At 41.2% G+C, this 14,285-nt stretch overlaps 1 protein-coding gene across 1 annotated transcript in view; it reads right to left on the reverse strand.

Moving 5' to 3' along the window:
- tbxas1 (thromboxane A synthase 1 (platelet)) overlaps positions 1–14,285 on the reverse strand; it is a 123,534-nt gene that overhangs the window by 54,816 nt on the left and 54,433 nt on the right. The window contains 2 exon segments of the mRNA XM_051723918.1: positions 2,338–2,434; positions 6,716–6,768. Of these exon segments, the coding sequence (XP_051579878.1) occupies positions 2,338–2,434; positions 6,716–6,768 (150 nt within the window).

Below are 14,285 nucleotides of genomic sequence, written 5' to 3' on the forward strand. Positions count from 1 at the left end.
ATGCTGAGCTATGTGATGACATCAAACAGGAATTTAATGATGCAAGAAATATTGTACACACTTCAAAAGTACGCAAAACACAGACGTGAATGCTTGTCCAACGCAAGCAAGTGTGCCGTTCCATTCTACAAACTTAGCGAGTTTTTGCGTTACTGTGGCTGCAAGAAACCCAAGCACTCAAGATAGCAATAGAGTTAATTTCAAATGTATGCAGAATTAAATAAGATACCTTATCATTCAAGTACCTAGCTATAAAGATGTCAACTTTGACTTAAAACCCCAATTCCGAAAAAGTTGGGACAGTATAAAAAAATGCTACTAAAAACAAAAAGGAGTGATTTGTAAATTATATTCACCAGCACTACAACTAAACAATGAAATTCCTTGTGAATTTCATTGTTTTTCGAAAATGTACAGTAATTTCAAATCAGATGATTGCAACACGCTCCAAAAAAGTTGAGACAGGCAATTTAAGACTAATAACAATTTGACGAGTTAAAATAACAAGGCAATGTGAAAAAGGAGATATTAAACAGGTGAGGCAATTGTGTCATAGTATATAAAGGACCCTCCAAAAACAGCCTAGTCCTTCATGAGAAAGGATCATTCGAGACTTGTCAATTTGCCAACAGATGCTTCTGCAAAATAATCCAGCACTTTGACAAATTGGAAGGATTTTGGGCATCTCACCCTCTACAGTGCACAATATATTTAAAAGATTCAAGGAATCTGGTCAAATCTCGGTGCGTAAAGGGCAAGACGAAAACCACTTCTGAATGCGCGTGATCTCTGATCCCTCAGACGTCACTGTCTTAACATCCTTCATCTGTAATGGATATCATGAACATGGGCTTGGAATTACTATAGTAATTACTTTGTTAGTCAACACCACTTGCCGCTGCATCTACAGATGCAAGTTAAGACATTACTATGCAAAGCAGAAGTCCTACAGCAACACTGTCCAGGAGCGCTGCCGACTTTCTGGGCTCGGTCTCATCTGAGATGGAAAGTAGAACAGTGGAACTGTGTTTTTTGGTCCGATGAGTCCACATTTCAAATAGTTTTTGAAAAACAGCCTTCGTGTTCTCCGGGCCAAAGAGAAAAAGGACCATCTGAGCTTCAGGTCCAAAAGCCAGTATCTATATGGGGCAGGGGTGTGTCAGTGCCCATGGCATGGGTAACTCGCACATCTGTGAGGGCCCCGTTAATGCAGACAGATATGTAAAAATTCTGGAGCAGCATATACTGCCATCCAACACCGTCTTTTCCAGAGATGTCCTGTAATTTTCAGCAGGACAACTTCAAACCACATACTGGCCGAATAAGCAGAGAGTGCGGGTGCTAGATTGGCCTGCCTGCAGTCCTGACCATCTCCAATTGAGAATGTGTGGTGCATTATGAAGCGCACAATACGGCAACAAAGACCCCGAACAATTGTGCAGCTGAAGACCTGCATAATGGATGAATGGGGGAAAATTCCACTTTCTAAACTTAAACTTGTGTCTTCAGTGCCTAAATGCTTAATAAGTATTATAAGAAGAAATGGTGATGTTTCACAGTGGTAAACACTCGACTGTCCCAACTTTTTTGGAGTGTGTTGCAATCATCTGATTTGAAATTACTGTACATAAAAAAAAAAAAATTAAAAGAAAATGAAATTCACAAGGTAAAACATTATATGATGTGTACTTGTATTGATTTCAATACAGCAAAGGGTGAATATAATTTATAAATAACTCCTTTTTGCTTTTATTAGCATTTTTCATACTGTCCCAACTTTTTCGGAATTGGGGTTGTAATGCTCAGCAAGACTGAGTGCCCCTTGAGGCAATGCAGAGAATGCAATGCGATTGTGTACCTGCTTTGCATTATTAATTGTGTTCTGACACATTTTGAAATGCAAAAATGCTAGAAATCGAAAGCGTTTTCATTTACATACTTTTGTTTTGGTCCTATTAATGCAACTTGAGATATGCATTGTTCAGTGTGTGTGTGTGTGTGGGCGGGTTATGTGGTTTACGAGTATTTTTTTTTTAGGTTACAAACTGGTAATTACAAGGGTATTATGCTATAAATGTGGTTTATGAGGACATTTCTAGTGTCCCCATAATTAAAATCACTTAAAAAAACATACTAAACTATGTTTTATTGAAAATGTAAAAATGCAGAAAGTTTTTTTGTGAGGGTTAGGGTTAGGGGACAAAATCTATAGTTCGTACAGTATAAAAATCATTATGTCTATGGAGAGTCCTCATAATGATAGCTGCACCAACGTGTGTGTGTGTGTGTGTGTGTGTGTGTGTGTGTGTAATTAGCCTGTGTAAATGTCACCCTCACCATCCTGTTGGGGAATTTACTGAATTCCTTCACCATCACCTGTCTGAGCATATCGGGGTCTGCTACTATCACAACAGGTCTCTGTCCTAAATAATAACTGACACACACACAGCAAGCAAACAAGATAAAATTAAACAGAGCACCAGTCATATTCCATGGGAATAGCAGGAGAGAAAAGAACAAAGGACAAACACACATAGACAACACATTAAACAGCATGTCTGTGGCTGCAGACCCTGCAGTCACCGTCATATCTGTGACAGGATTACAGATACACATCTGTCTCACACACCACTTGTGTGTGCGTCAAGGTCAGCTTAGAATAGAGAAGTTTGATGAGGCTGCTTGGTCCTTTTTTTTGGTCTCGCATGGCAGCTTTCACTGCTGAGATGGTGAGGTCATACCATCTACACTGTGAAATGGAGGATTGAGAGCATGTGTGTGTCATTGCATGTGCCAGCATGAGGGACTGTCTACCTCTTGGATGCAACTTCCTTTTGACTGCAATTACCTTCCTGATAATCAATTTTATGGGAAATAGCAGGAACAAGTAGATAATTAAACACATTTATTTTTGGATATGAAAGCTTTTAGGCAAATAACTAGAGCCATTAATCTAGTCCATACAAGCTGTGGAGGCTTCCCTTTTCCAGCAGAAGGCGATGCTAAGGTTCATTACCATGTACAGTGGCTGAAAATGCACATTTAAAGGGATAGTTCACCCAAAAATTAATATTTTGTCATAATTTTTATTTTAACAAAAGTTATAGTAAAAAAGTACTTAAATATTGATCTGTTTCTCAACTACACCTATCATATTGCTTCTGAAAACATGGATTAAACCACTGGAGTCGTATGGATTACTTTTATGTTGCCTGTATGTGGTTTTTTGACCTTCAATGCACCATTCACTTGCATTGTATGGACCTACAGAGCTATTCCTATAAAACATTTACTTTGTCTTCAGCAGAAGAAAGAAAGTCATACACATCTGGGATTGCACAAGGGTGAATAAATGATGAGAGAATGATCAGTTTTGGGTGAAATAACCATTTAAGTTCCCTGCTTTGATACAGACGAACTCATTTTTACTAGTTTGACACTCTGTAACAATTTGTAAAGAGCAATTGTTATACGGTCAGCTGAAGAAAATTATTTAAGGTTTATTTTATTATTTATATAAGTCATTTTTTGCATAGACACATACCTTAAAATTTTGGCTACAAAATTAAAAAATAAAATGGGGGTGGGGGGGGGCACTTTAAGAGGCACTAAACGATTAATTAAAAACAACAAAAATGGAAAAGGTAACATATCAAAATATCAAAACATTAAACCTCTGTAAAAATCTGGCTTCATAACATAGTTGACCCTTTGCCAATGTGGTTTGATTATGTTAGCTTGTTTACCAAAGAGTTATGACAAAAATATGATGATAGTGAAAATTGTATTTGGAGGGTAGAATACACAGAAATGATTCTAATTTAAGAGCGTTTGAACTAGTTGTTAGAAACCAACATATAAAACCTCTGCTACACAAAAAAAAAAAAAAAAACTAATTCGTGTAATTGGTCTTTTCACTCTAAATATTATCGTTACTGAGATTTAGCCCTTGTGAAAACATTTGTGACAACTAGCCCCAGTCTCCCATATATGGCCACATCGATCCATTGATATCAGTCGTTGAAAAACACATCTGCCTATAGGTTGACCACAATAGCAAATGGTGTCTTTCAGTAAGGAATGAAATCTCTCTCATGGCTTCTGGTTAGCCATTTCAAGATGTTCTAAAATCCAGTGGCGAATTCTCAGGGCCAGCAAAGCCTTCTCTGCTGGCCTAACATGCCAAATAAATAAATATTGTTCATCCTTTCATCCTCAATCACCTTTTTGCCAATGTATTTTTAATCGCTTTCCACTACTAATAGAGAAAAACTAAAGAATTTATTCCTTGATGCTTACAAGCAAAGTTTATTTTACTGTTTCACAAATCACATGCCCGAAGCAGTGTGTAAGTCTGAGCTCCAACCCCTCAGGCCTTCAGAATTTCCACAGAATCCCTCAACAGTGCAAATGAATGGGCAACTAAAGTCAGATTGTCAGATTCATCAGCTAATCAAATTTATTTATTTGTTCTTGGTGGGTGTGATCTTTAGGATATTTAATGGTCGAGGACTTCTAGCTGGCCTTGAGTGACACAATCATGCGACGTAATTTAAAAGCGAAGAGCACGAGATCTTGCTAACAGTTGGCTGTCATCACTGCCACTATTGCCATTGAGAAAGAGATTCTTATGGATTTAAAAACACGAGATGTTCTGCATGACCATGTGATTGCTTAATTTATTAAACAGGAAAGGAGGACTGATTTTCACTTCAAGTAAATTGGTAAGTGCTTTTTGAATAGTTATAGCAACATCAGGAGTTTTCTAAGTGTAAATTAGGCTGCTTGAGCATTCAGTGTCAGATCAAGTTTTGAAAAGTAATGCTGCATTCCATTCAACTCGGAAAGTCAGATTTTACAACTTCTTATTAGGAAAAGTGCAATGGAATGCATCTTGAAGTCAGAATTACAACTTGTAGGCTCGTGCAGAAATTTCGCCAAGATGCAGGGGCATGATGTCACACAAACATGTTGACACTCAGGGAGATATACAAAGTAAGTAATAAACATTCACTTTATTAAGTAATATCGATAAATGAGTTCGTTTCCACATTACATGATATTAAAGCTTGTTTAACAAATGCCTGCAGAAACAGGTGTATAAAACATTATAATCTCTTTTGATAATCGTACACCTGAAGCACAAATGCTAGCACTGCAGCATTGTTTATCTGTTGGGTTGCTAGGTGACATCTCTAATGAGAGTAAAACCCCTGCTAAGCTAACGGGAGTGTTGCAGTTCCGAATATCGGGGAATGGAATGCATTTATGGTTGGAGATCGGAGATATCAAGTAGAAATATCCCTCATCCAACTTGAATGGAACGCAGGCTAACGGTGTTACCTGATGAAATGAAATTTATTGCAAGCAACATTTAAATCGCTAATATTATTAGATAGATTTTTCCAGGTATTTTAGACCTCCTTGGTAGATTCATATGAAAAATTATGATTTTTGATGTTCATTTCACAAAACAGTCATGCTGCAGTTAAAATTAAGCTTGCTTGAGCATTAAGTGACGTTTCAAGTTTTGGCTTTCGTGCGTGGAACTAGTTAGTTTCGTTTCGTACTAGTTAGCTGCGATATAATGTATGAAGCCCAAAGGCATAGGGTGTCTTATTCATTGTGAAACTGTGTTTTCTTAATGGCATTAATCACACTGAAGGCCTAGATTTTAAATGCACGGCCTGCCGCAGCTCAAATCATATCTGAAACGTATTGTGGGGTAGCGCCCCACAATATGAGGAAAAAGAGGAAAAGCACCCTTTCAGCTCATTTTAAGCTGAGCGCTCCTGCAATGCTCTGCAACTTCTCAACTTAGATGACTGATGTCTTGTGCACTGAGAGCTGACAAGGGTTTTAAGAAAAGTGCAAACTGCAAAGCACTGATATGTATTTCAAAGCCCTTTGATTCTGGCGAGGAACTCAGGCTCTTGGATTACTCTAACTGAAAGATGTCATAATGTCTCCTGACATATATCCACATGACTCTGAATTAGATCCCCTTTTCCAGTTCAGACACCCAAAATAGACCCCCGATACCTACCCCAATGAGCACACAAACACACACGAGCAGACAAAACCACCATCATTCTGATTCTTTGCTCCTCCATTTGCCTCAAATTAAACACAGGAATCCCTGCGCCACATTGTGCTTTGATCTCCACCGAGAAGTCGGCCTCTAAGAAGCAGGCATATTAAAACACAATGTCTGGCCACTGACTGACTAAATTAGGGGACACTGGGTGCTCTGTGAGTGGCTGATGCTGTCTGAATATGAATGACATGACAGTGAACAAGGGCTTCATGGGTGCTGGGAGAATTTCATGTCGATTAAACATCTTATGCTCAGACTGTTTTTTGTTGAAGTAATTCTATAAATGTGGAAATGACTAAAGCAATCATGTCCCCTACTTCCATTTCCTTACAGAAATATAATCAGAAAAATAATTTTCTATTACAAAGTTGGTAATGAGAGATCTTTCATGTTTCACTTGGCAAAACAAATAGGTTTCTTATATTAATGTTTATTAATGTCTTTGAAAAAAGATCAAATAAAGGCTGTTTTCACTCAGACATAAGTCATAGGTTTAGTAATTACAGCATTAATTGAGAAAGAAACAATAGAAATGAGAAACTTCAATACATTTTCATTTACATTTATTAATTTGGCTTTTGGCCACAGAAGCTAAGAGTAAACTGGAGGAAGCCTTACCCACAAACTCGTCCATACTTGTTTATAATGTCTTTATGTGCTCCAAAAAAAACCTAAATGAAAGCAGGAAAAAAAATAATTTAGTGTGAAAACATCACAATAAAACTTTTCTAAGTCACACATATGGATCAATTTATTTTAAAGTGACAAATCATCCTCTACAATTATCTAAATCAACAATGAAAAGCTTAAGATGAAAATGCTTCCCAGCTGTGTTAAATCTTATAAAGCGGATGTGACAAACTGAGGGACAGGTTAATCATTTTTCCAGTACAGTCCCTTTAAAACAAAGGTGTGTGAAAGTATGTGTGTGTGTGTGTGTGTGTGTGTGTGTGTGTGTGTGTGTGTGTGTGTGTGTTTGTGTGGGTAACAGTGACTTTCCACAGAGACAATTTAACAGAGACGGGCCACTTCTATAGAGCAGTCTGGTTCCAGAAAAATCCCATTCATTTATTCCTTAGACTAATTGTTTTTTAATGATAACATATAAACCTATAAAGACAGACCTACCGTGAACTTCAAGGTTGTTGATCAATGGTATATGCTTCCGTCAAAGCCATCCATCTGTGTTATTTCAGCTTCATTGTTTAAAAATCATGTTTGATAGCGGAATTCATGGAAAACAACTACATTACCCATGGTCCAGCAGAGAAAGAGCCACCAATCAGAGAACCACTGTGAATGACATAATCGAGTCCATGTCCCTTTACCCTTAAACTACTTATATATTTGTACATATCGGAATATTTTGCAATAAATTTAAAATATATTGTTTCTATACTTATAATCAACAACCTAAAAAAAATAGATTTAGACTTTTTTACTGCACTTTCATGACTGGAAAAAGCTTCCCAAGAGTGCTCCAAAGATGGCCACCAGTGGACTGACTTGCAAGAAAGACTTTGCTTTCCCTTATTTTCAATGTTTATCCCAGACTCCTGGGCTACATCAAAAAGGCTTCACTGAATAAACAAAATACCTGAAGGGAGATCTTTGAGTTGTTGTTTTTAAAATTTACCATGGTGTTATTCACAGCACAGTTTAGATAGAATCACTACTGTATACAACACAATTGTATTGCTCAGAAAGACAGATCTGATTTGTTGAACTTTCAGCTTTTTGTTCTTAGTGGGAGGGCACTTTCTCCAAGATTAGCATTTTCACAAACATTTGCATGCAGTGTCAGTAATTATGTCAACTCTTTGACACTATGCTGCATGTATTAGATCTGCCACTAAGATCAGCGGTGTCAGTCTTTTGCAGCAACGGGATAATTGGGTGACTGCACTTGTCTACCAGTAGGGGACAATACAGAGAAAATACTGAGCATAGCATTGGCTCTATCAAAGTTTATTGATGTGTACTGAGAGTATAATACAAGTACATAGGTTACTTATTGTGATCACTGTGCATATTGATTGTTGTCATATCTATCTATCTATCTATCTATCTATCTATCTATCCATCCATCCATCCATCCATCCATCCATCCATATACCTAGTTTATATGGCTAGTAGGATATAGTTAAGCTGTTACACAACAAAACAACCACTGATCATTAAGCACAATCTGAGATCACACACACAGATAAAGAGTGCTGGTTTGGTATGCATGGCAGCCGGTTGCTCGGCTGTCTCTTCTAACGAAGGAGTCGACGGTGCTGGCACCAAATTCCTGCCCTCCCTTCTTCAACCCATTGTTCCTGCAGTCTCCCTGGTGGGCATTAGGCAGAGACGCATACTTGTGTGTGTGTGTGTGTGTGTGTGTGTGTGTGTTCCTCAGTGAACATTAAGCAGTGGGATGTACCCTTCTGTCCTGATGTCCTCTCCTTCAGCCTTTTATTACTGTTCTGTCATATGGAAGAGACAAGAGATAGACTGAGTGCATCTGTGCATGTTCCTAGGGGTGTGTGTGTTTCTGTGTGTGTCTATGTGCTGTAGTGAAGTTAAAGGGATAGTTCACCCAAAAATGAAAATTCTGACATCATTTACTCACCCTCATGTTGTTCCAAACTCACATGACTTTCATTTTTTGTTAAACACAAAAAGGTGAATTTTTCAAGAATATCTTGGCCACTTTTTCATATAATGAAAGTGAAAGAGGAGTCTAGCTCCAAAATGAGAAGATTCACCTTTAAAAGTATACAAAAGGTCCATATGGCTCATGAGCTACATTCCAAGTCTTTTGAAGTACAGTAATGTGATAGATTCGTGTGAGGATGAGAATGAAATGTAAAAGTAATTGACTGATTATGTTTCCCTCTGTAAACTGTTAAATGTTGTGACAGGATCGTTGAACTCGAGAACCGGATCAGTCCGATTTATGAACCAATCATTCAGACCTACAGTTGAAGTCAGAAGTTTACATATGCTTAGGGTAAAGTCATTAAAACATCCTGGTTACTTGCGTAACCTCTGTTCCCTGATGGAGGGAACGAGACGTTGTGTCGATGTTGTGACACTAGGGGTCACTCTTGGGAGCCCGAGACACCTCTGGTCTTTGATAAAAGGCCAATGAAAATTTGCATACCACTCCTCTGGACATACGGGTATAAAAGGAACTGGTATGCAACCACTCATTCAGGTTTTATGCTGAGGAGCCGAGACAAGATCCCAGTCATTTCAGCATGTAGTTCAGCGTTGTGGCAGGAGGGACACAATGTCTCATTCCCTATCTGTCACTCACTCGACGTTGTATCGATGTAGTGACACTAGGGGTCCCTATACAAAACGCTGCAACTGGCTGAACTGTGTTATGTGAACTGGCGGTGTGTGACGGGCAGACCACTGTGTGCCTCATAGCCAGTGCACCAGGCCGACACGTAATCTCCCCCAACACTGCTATGAGTGTTGAACGGCCCTTTGCGACAAGTCGACCTCCCAAAAGATAGAGACAGGCAAGCCCAGTCGTGGCCTCTTAATCCCCCTTTTTTTTCCCACTCCCCAAAAAAAAGGGGGATTAACCGACTGGGCCGACCAGGTCTAGTCGGGGGGGTGTCCATCCCAAGGGACACCACGGAGACCACACCCGGCCCAGAGAGAGGGGGGGGGTATTTAAGTGGAAATACGTAACATGGTCTTGCCGAGCTATGTCGGAAGTATGTCATGTGGAGAATTCCCATGGTAGGTCCTACCCTACGGGGGAGGAGTTACTACAAGCATGGAGACTGGGGCAGAGGGGCCTCTGCCCAAGGAAGATGCAGTTTGCTAACAGGGAAACGAATTAGCGGAAGATATACGTCGCATGGGGTTACCTACAGGGAACCGCCACATGCGGAGCACCTACCCCAGTACAGGGCTTTAGTTAGCACGTGTACTGGGCCGGCAGCAAGTCTCTCTGAAAACTGGTCTGCCACAGGACTCGGAGGAAATCAACCAGGGAACACAGTTTGTGAACACTACTGGGAAATAACGGTGCACGTCTTCAGCTCAGAGGAGGTGAAAGGCGCTATATGCAAGCGATACCCCCGGCCGGCTATCCCGGACTTATCCGCTTGTATTGCGTGCCACTACCTGGGATGAAACCGGTTCCACCCGGAGGTTTTAGAACCTTGCAAAGGTGTTGGGTGTTGCCCAGCCCGCTGCTCTGCAAATGTCTGTTAGAGAGGCACCCCTGGTCAAGGCCCAGGAGGCCGCTACACCCCTGGTAGAATGGGCTTGTAGCCCTACCAGGGGCGGCACGTCCTGGGCATGATATGCCATAGTTATGGCGTCAATGAGCCTGTGGGCGATCCTCTGGTTGGAGACAGCGCTTCCTTTCCGCTGTCCACCAAAGCAGACAAAGAGCTGCTCAGAGACTCTAAAGCTCTGCGTGCGATCCAATGCGTAAATCGCGCACCGGACACAGCAACGTCAGGGCTGGGTCTGCCTCCTCCTGGGGCAGCGCTTGCAGGTTCACCACCTGGTCCCTAAAAGGGGTCGCACATAGCCCGGTCGGGGTCTCAGGATCACATGAGAGTAGCCCGGACCGAACTCCAGGCACGTTTCGCTGACAGAGAACGCTTGCAGGTCTCCTACCCTCTTGATGGAAATGAGCGCAGTCAGGAGGGCAGTCTTCAGGAGAGTGCCTTAAGCTCAGCTGACTGCAAAGGCTCAAAGGGGGCTCTCTGTAGACCCTGAAGAACTACAGAGAAGTCCCATGAGGGAACGAGGCGCGGTCTGAAGGGATTCAGCCTCCTGGTGCCTCTCAGGAACCTGATGATCAGGTTGTGCTTCCCTAAGGACTTACCGTCCACTGTGTCGTGGTGCACCGCTATAGCGGCTACATACACCTTCAAGGTGGAAGGGGACAGCCGCCCTTCCAACCTCTCCTGCAGGAAGGAAAGCACCGATCCGACTGCGCATCTCTGGGGGTCTTCCCGTTGGGAAGAGCACCACTTAGCGAACAGACACCACTTAAAGGCATACAGGCGCCTCATAGAGGGGGCCCTAGCCTGAGTGATCGTGTCTACCACCGCGGATGTGCAGGGGCGGGGAGACCGCCGCTGGAGCGCCAACCCTGCAAGGATGAAAAGGTGGACGGTGGTCGTGATGATGGCCCTGCACACCAGTTATGTGATCCAGGGTGACCTTTTGCTGAAATGTTGGGTACCGCAGCCACTTGGGCACTTGGGAAATTAAATGAAAAAGCAACAAAAGATTCTCCTCCCGGCCCTCCACAGATGGAGTGGTCTGCTTACCAGCTCCAAGGTGGGTTTCATCGTCCCTGGGTCGCCCGTCTCAGAGGCGTTTCAAAGCCTTCCGTGGGTTCTTGGTGGCCGGCTGTGAGACGGGTGGCGTCTGCTTCCGGTGGTGGGCTCCATGCCGGGGCCGGGCCGAAGGGGCCATGGCGTGCAGGGCGGAGGCGGCTTGTCCAGCGGCACTGTAGGCTTTGGCCGTCAGGGACGACATGAACCTACAGGCCTTTTATCAAACACTAGAGGTGTCTCGGGCTCCCAAGAGTGACCCCTATTGTCACTACATCGACACAACATTGAGTGAGTGACAGATAGGGAACTCATTTTTTAACCACTCCACAGATTTCATATTAGCAAACTATAGTATTGGCAAGTCGTTTAGGACATCTACTTTGTGCATGACACAAGTAATTTTTCCAACAATTGTTTACAAACAGATTGTTTCACTTTTAATTGACTATATCACAATTCCAGTGGGTCAGAAGTTTACATACACTATGTTAACTGTGCCTTTCAGCAGCTTGGAAAATTCCAGAAAATGATGTCAAGCCTTTAGGCAATTAGCCAAGTAGCTTCTGATAGGCTAATTGGCTAATTGGAGTCAATTGGAGGTGAATCTGTGGATGGTTCATCCTTGGGAGCAATTTCCAAACGCCTGAACACGTTCATCTGTAAAAAAAAACAGTACGCAATTATAAACACCATGGGACCACGCAGCCATCATACCGCTCAGGAAGGAGACACATTCTGTCTCCTAGAGATGAACGTAGTTTGGTGCGAAAAGTGCAAATCAATCCCAGAACAACAGCAAAGGAACTTGTGAAGATGCTGGAGGAAACAGGTAGACATGTTTCTATATCCACATTAAAATGAGTCCTATATCCACATAACCTGAAAAGCAAGGAAGAAGCCACTGCTCCAAAACCACCATAGAGAAGCCAGACTACAGTTTGCAAGTGCACATGGGGACAAAGATCTGAATTTTTGGAGAAATGTCCTCTGGTCTGATAAAAACAAAAATTTAACTGTTTGGCCATAGCATCCATCGCTGTTTGGAGGAAAAAGAGTGAGGCTTGCAAGCCAAAGAACACCATCCCAACCATGAAGCATGGGGGTTGCAGCATCATGTTGTGGGGGTGTTTTAGTAAAGGAGGGACTGGTACACTTCACAAAATAGATGGTATCATGAGGAAGGAAAATTATGTAGATATATTGAAGCAACATCTCAAGACATCAGCCAGGAAGTTAAAGCTCGGTCACAAATGGGTCTTCCAAATGGACAATGACCCCAAGCATACCTCCAAAGTTGTGGCAAAATGGCTTAAGTCCAATGAGTGGCTATCACAAAGCCCTGACCTTAATCCGATAGACAATTTGTAGGCAGAAATGAAAAAGCGTGTGCGAGCACCTGACTCAGTTCCACCAGTTCTGTCTGGAGGAATGGGCCAAAATTCTTGTTGTGAGAAGCTCGTGGAAGGCTACCCAAAATGTTTGATCCAAGTTAAAAATGTAAGTCAATGCTACCAAATTCTAACAACGTGTACGTAAACTTCTGACCCACTGGGAATGTGATGAAATAAATAAAAGCTGAAATAAATCATTCTCTCTACTATTATTCTAACATTTCACATTCTTAAAATAAAGTTGTGATCCTAACTGACCTAAGACAGGGAATGCTTTCTACGATTAAATGTCAGGAATTGTGAGAAACTGAGTTTAAATGTATTTGGCTAAGGTGTATGTAAACTTCTGTCTTCAACTCTATTTGGTGAACCAGATCAAGTGTCTCATTGAAAAGATTGGTCTCAAAGCAAATGATTCATTGAATGATTTATGAATCAGATATTGCTTCTTTTCTCATGAACTCTACAAGGAAAGTTTGGACAGATGTCATGATTTTCAGTGAATAATGAATTAAATTGCCAGCTGGAATATAACTTTTATTTTGTTGTTTTTTTTTTTTTTGTTATTTTGTTATTTTATTTTTTCTTATACGCAAAAGAGTTATTCAGAAATTCACCTTTTATGTTTCACGGAAGAGAACAAATCATACGCGTTTAGAACAACATGAGGGTGAGTAAATACTAAATGATTACAGAATTTGAATTGTTTTGTGAACTATCCCTTTAACAGGAGATCAGAGCCCTGAACACCACAGCTCAGTTCAAACAAATGAGCCGCCTCTGCCTTTGGCTTCATTTGGGGATTCATTTTAGATGGATACGATCAATAAACCCAGACCTGACTGAGGCGGACAGTCAGCGATCTCCAGTGTGTCCTATTGGAATTCTCTTAAAAGATTAGCCACTTCCAGTTGTTTTCCTGCACATATTCGACCTTGACATCTAGGAGGGTTCGAACACTGCATTGCCTCTCTTTGTCTCAGCCACAAATAATATTTCATGTCACTCAGAGTTATGCAGGCAGACCTTCAGTGTGTCAAAGAGGGTGTGAATTGAGGTATGGGATATGCTTTTTCAAGGATAGATCTGTGAAAGAGAGACAATTAAAGAGGCTATATTCTATTCTACATTGAAGCTTTTTATAATTTTTTCCCCCTGAAGTGTGCTTATGATGTAAATCATCATCATCTTGTTTGGCGTGCTTTGTTTGGCGTAATGTTCTGATTGGTGGAACTTTATCTCCAGGATTCATGCGTAGTGTAGTCCTTCACCAGAAATTCTGCTTTTTAAATGAAGTTGAAATAATGCAGACTGATGGCTTTGACAGAAGCATATTCCAACAATTAACAACCTCTGTGCTCACAGTAGGTCTGTCTTTAAAGGTTTAAGTTATCATTAAAAAAACAATTACCCTATATGGAAGAATTAATGCGACTTCTACTTCTGAAATCAGACTGTTGCGCTCATTTAGATAGGAAGGGTCTGTCTGAA

Source organism: Myxocyprinus asiaticus, chromosome 18, assembly GCF_019703515.2.
Source record: "Myxocyprinus asiaticus isolate MX2 ecotype Aquarium Trade chromosome 18, UBuf_Myxa_2, whole genome shotgun sequence".
Classification (NCBI taxonomy): Eukaryota; Metazoa; Chordata; class Actinopteri; order Cypriniformes; family Catostomidae; genus Myxocyprinus; species Myxocyprinus asiaticus.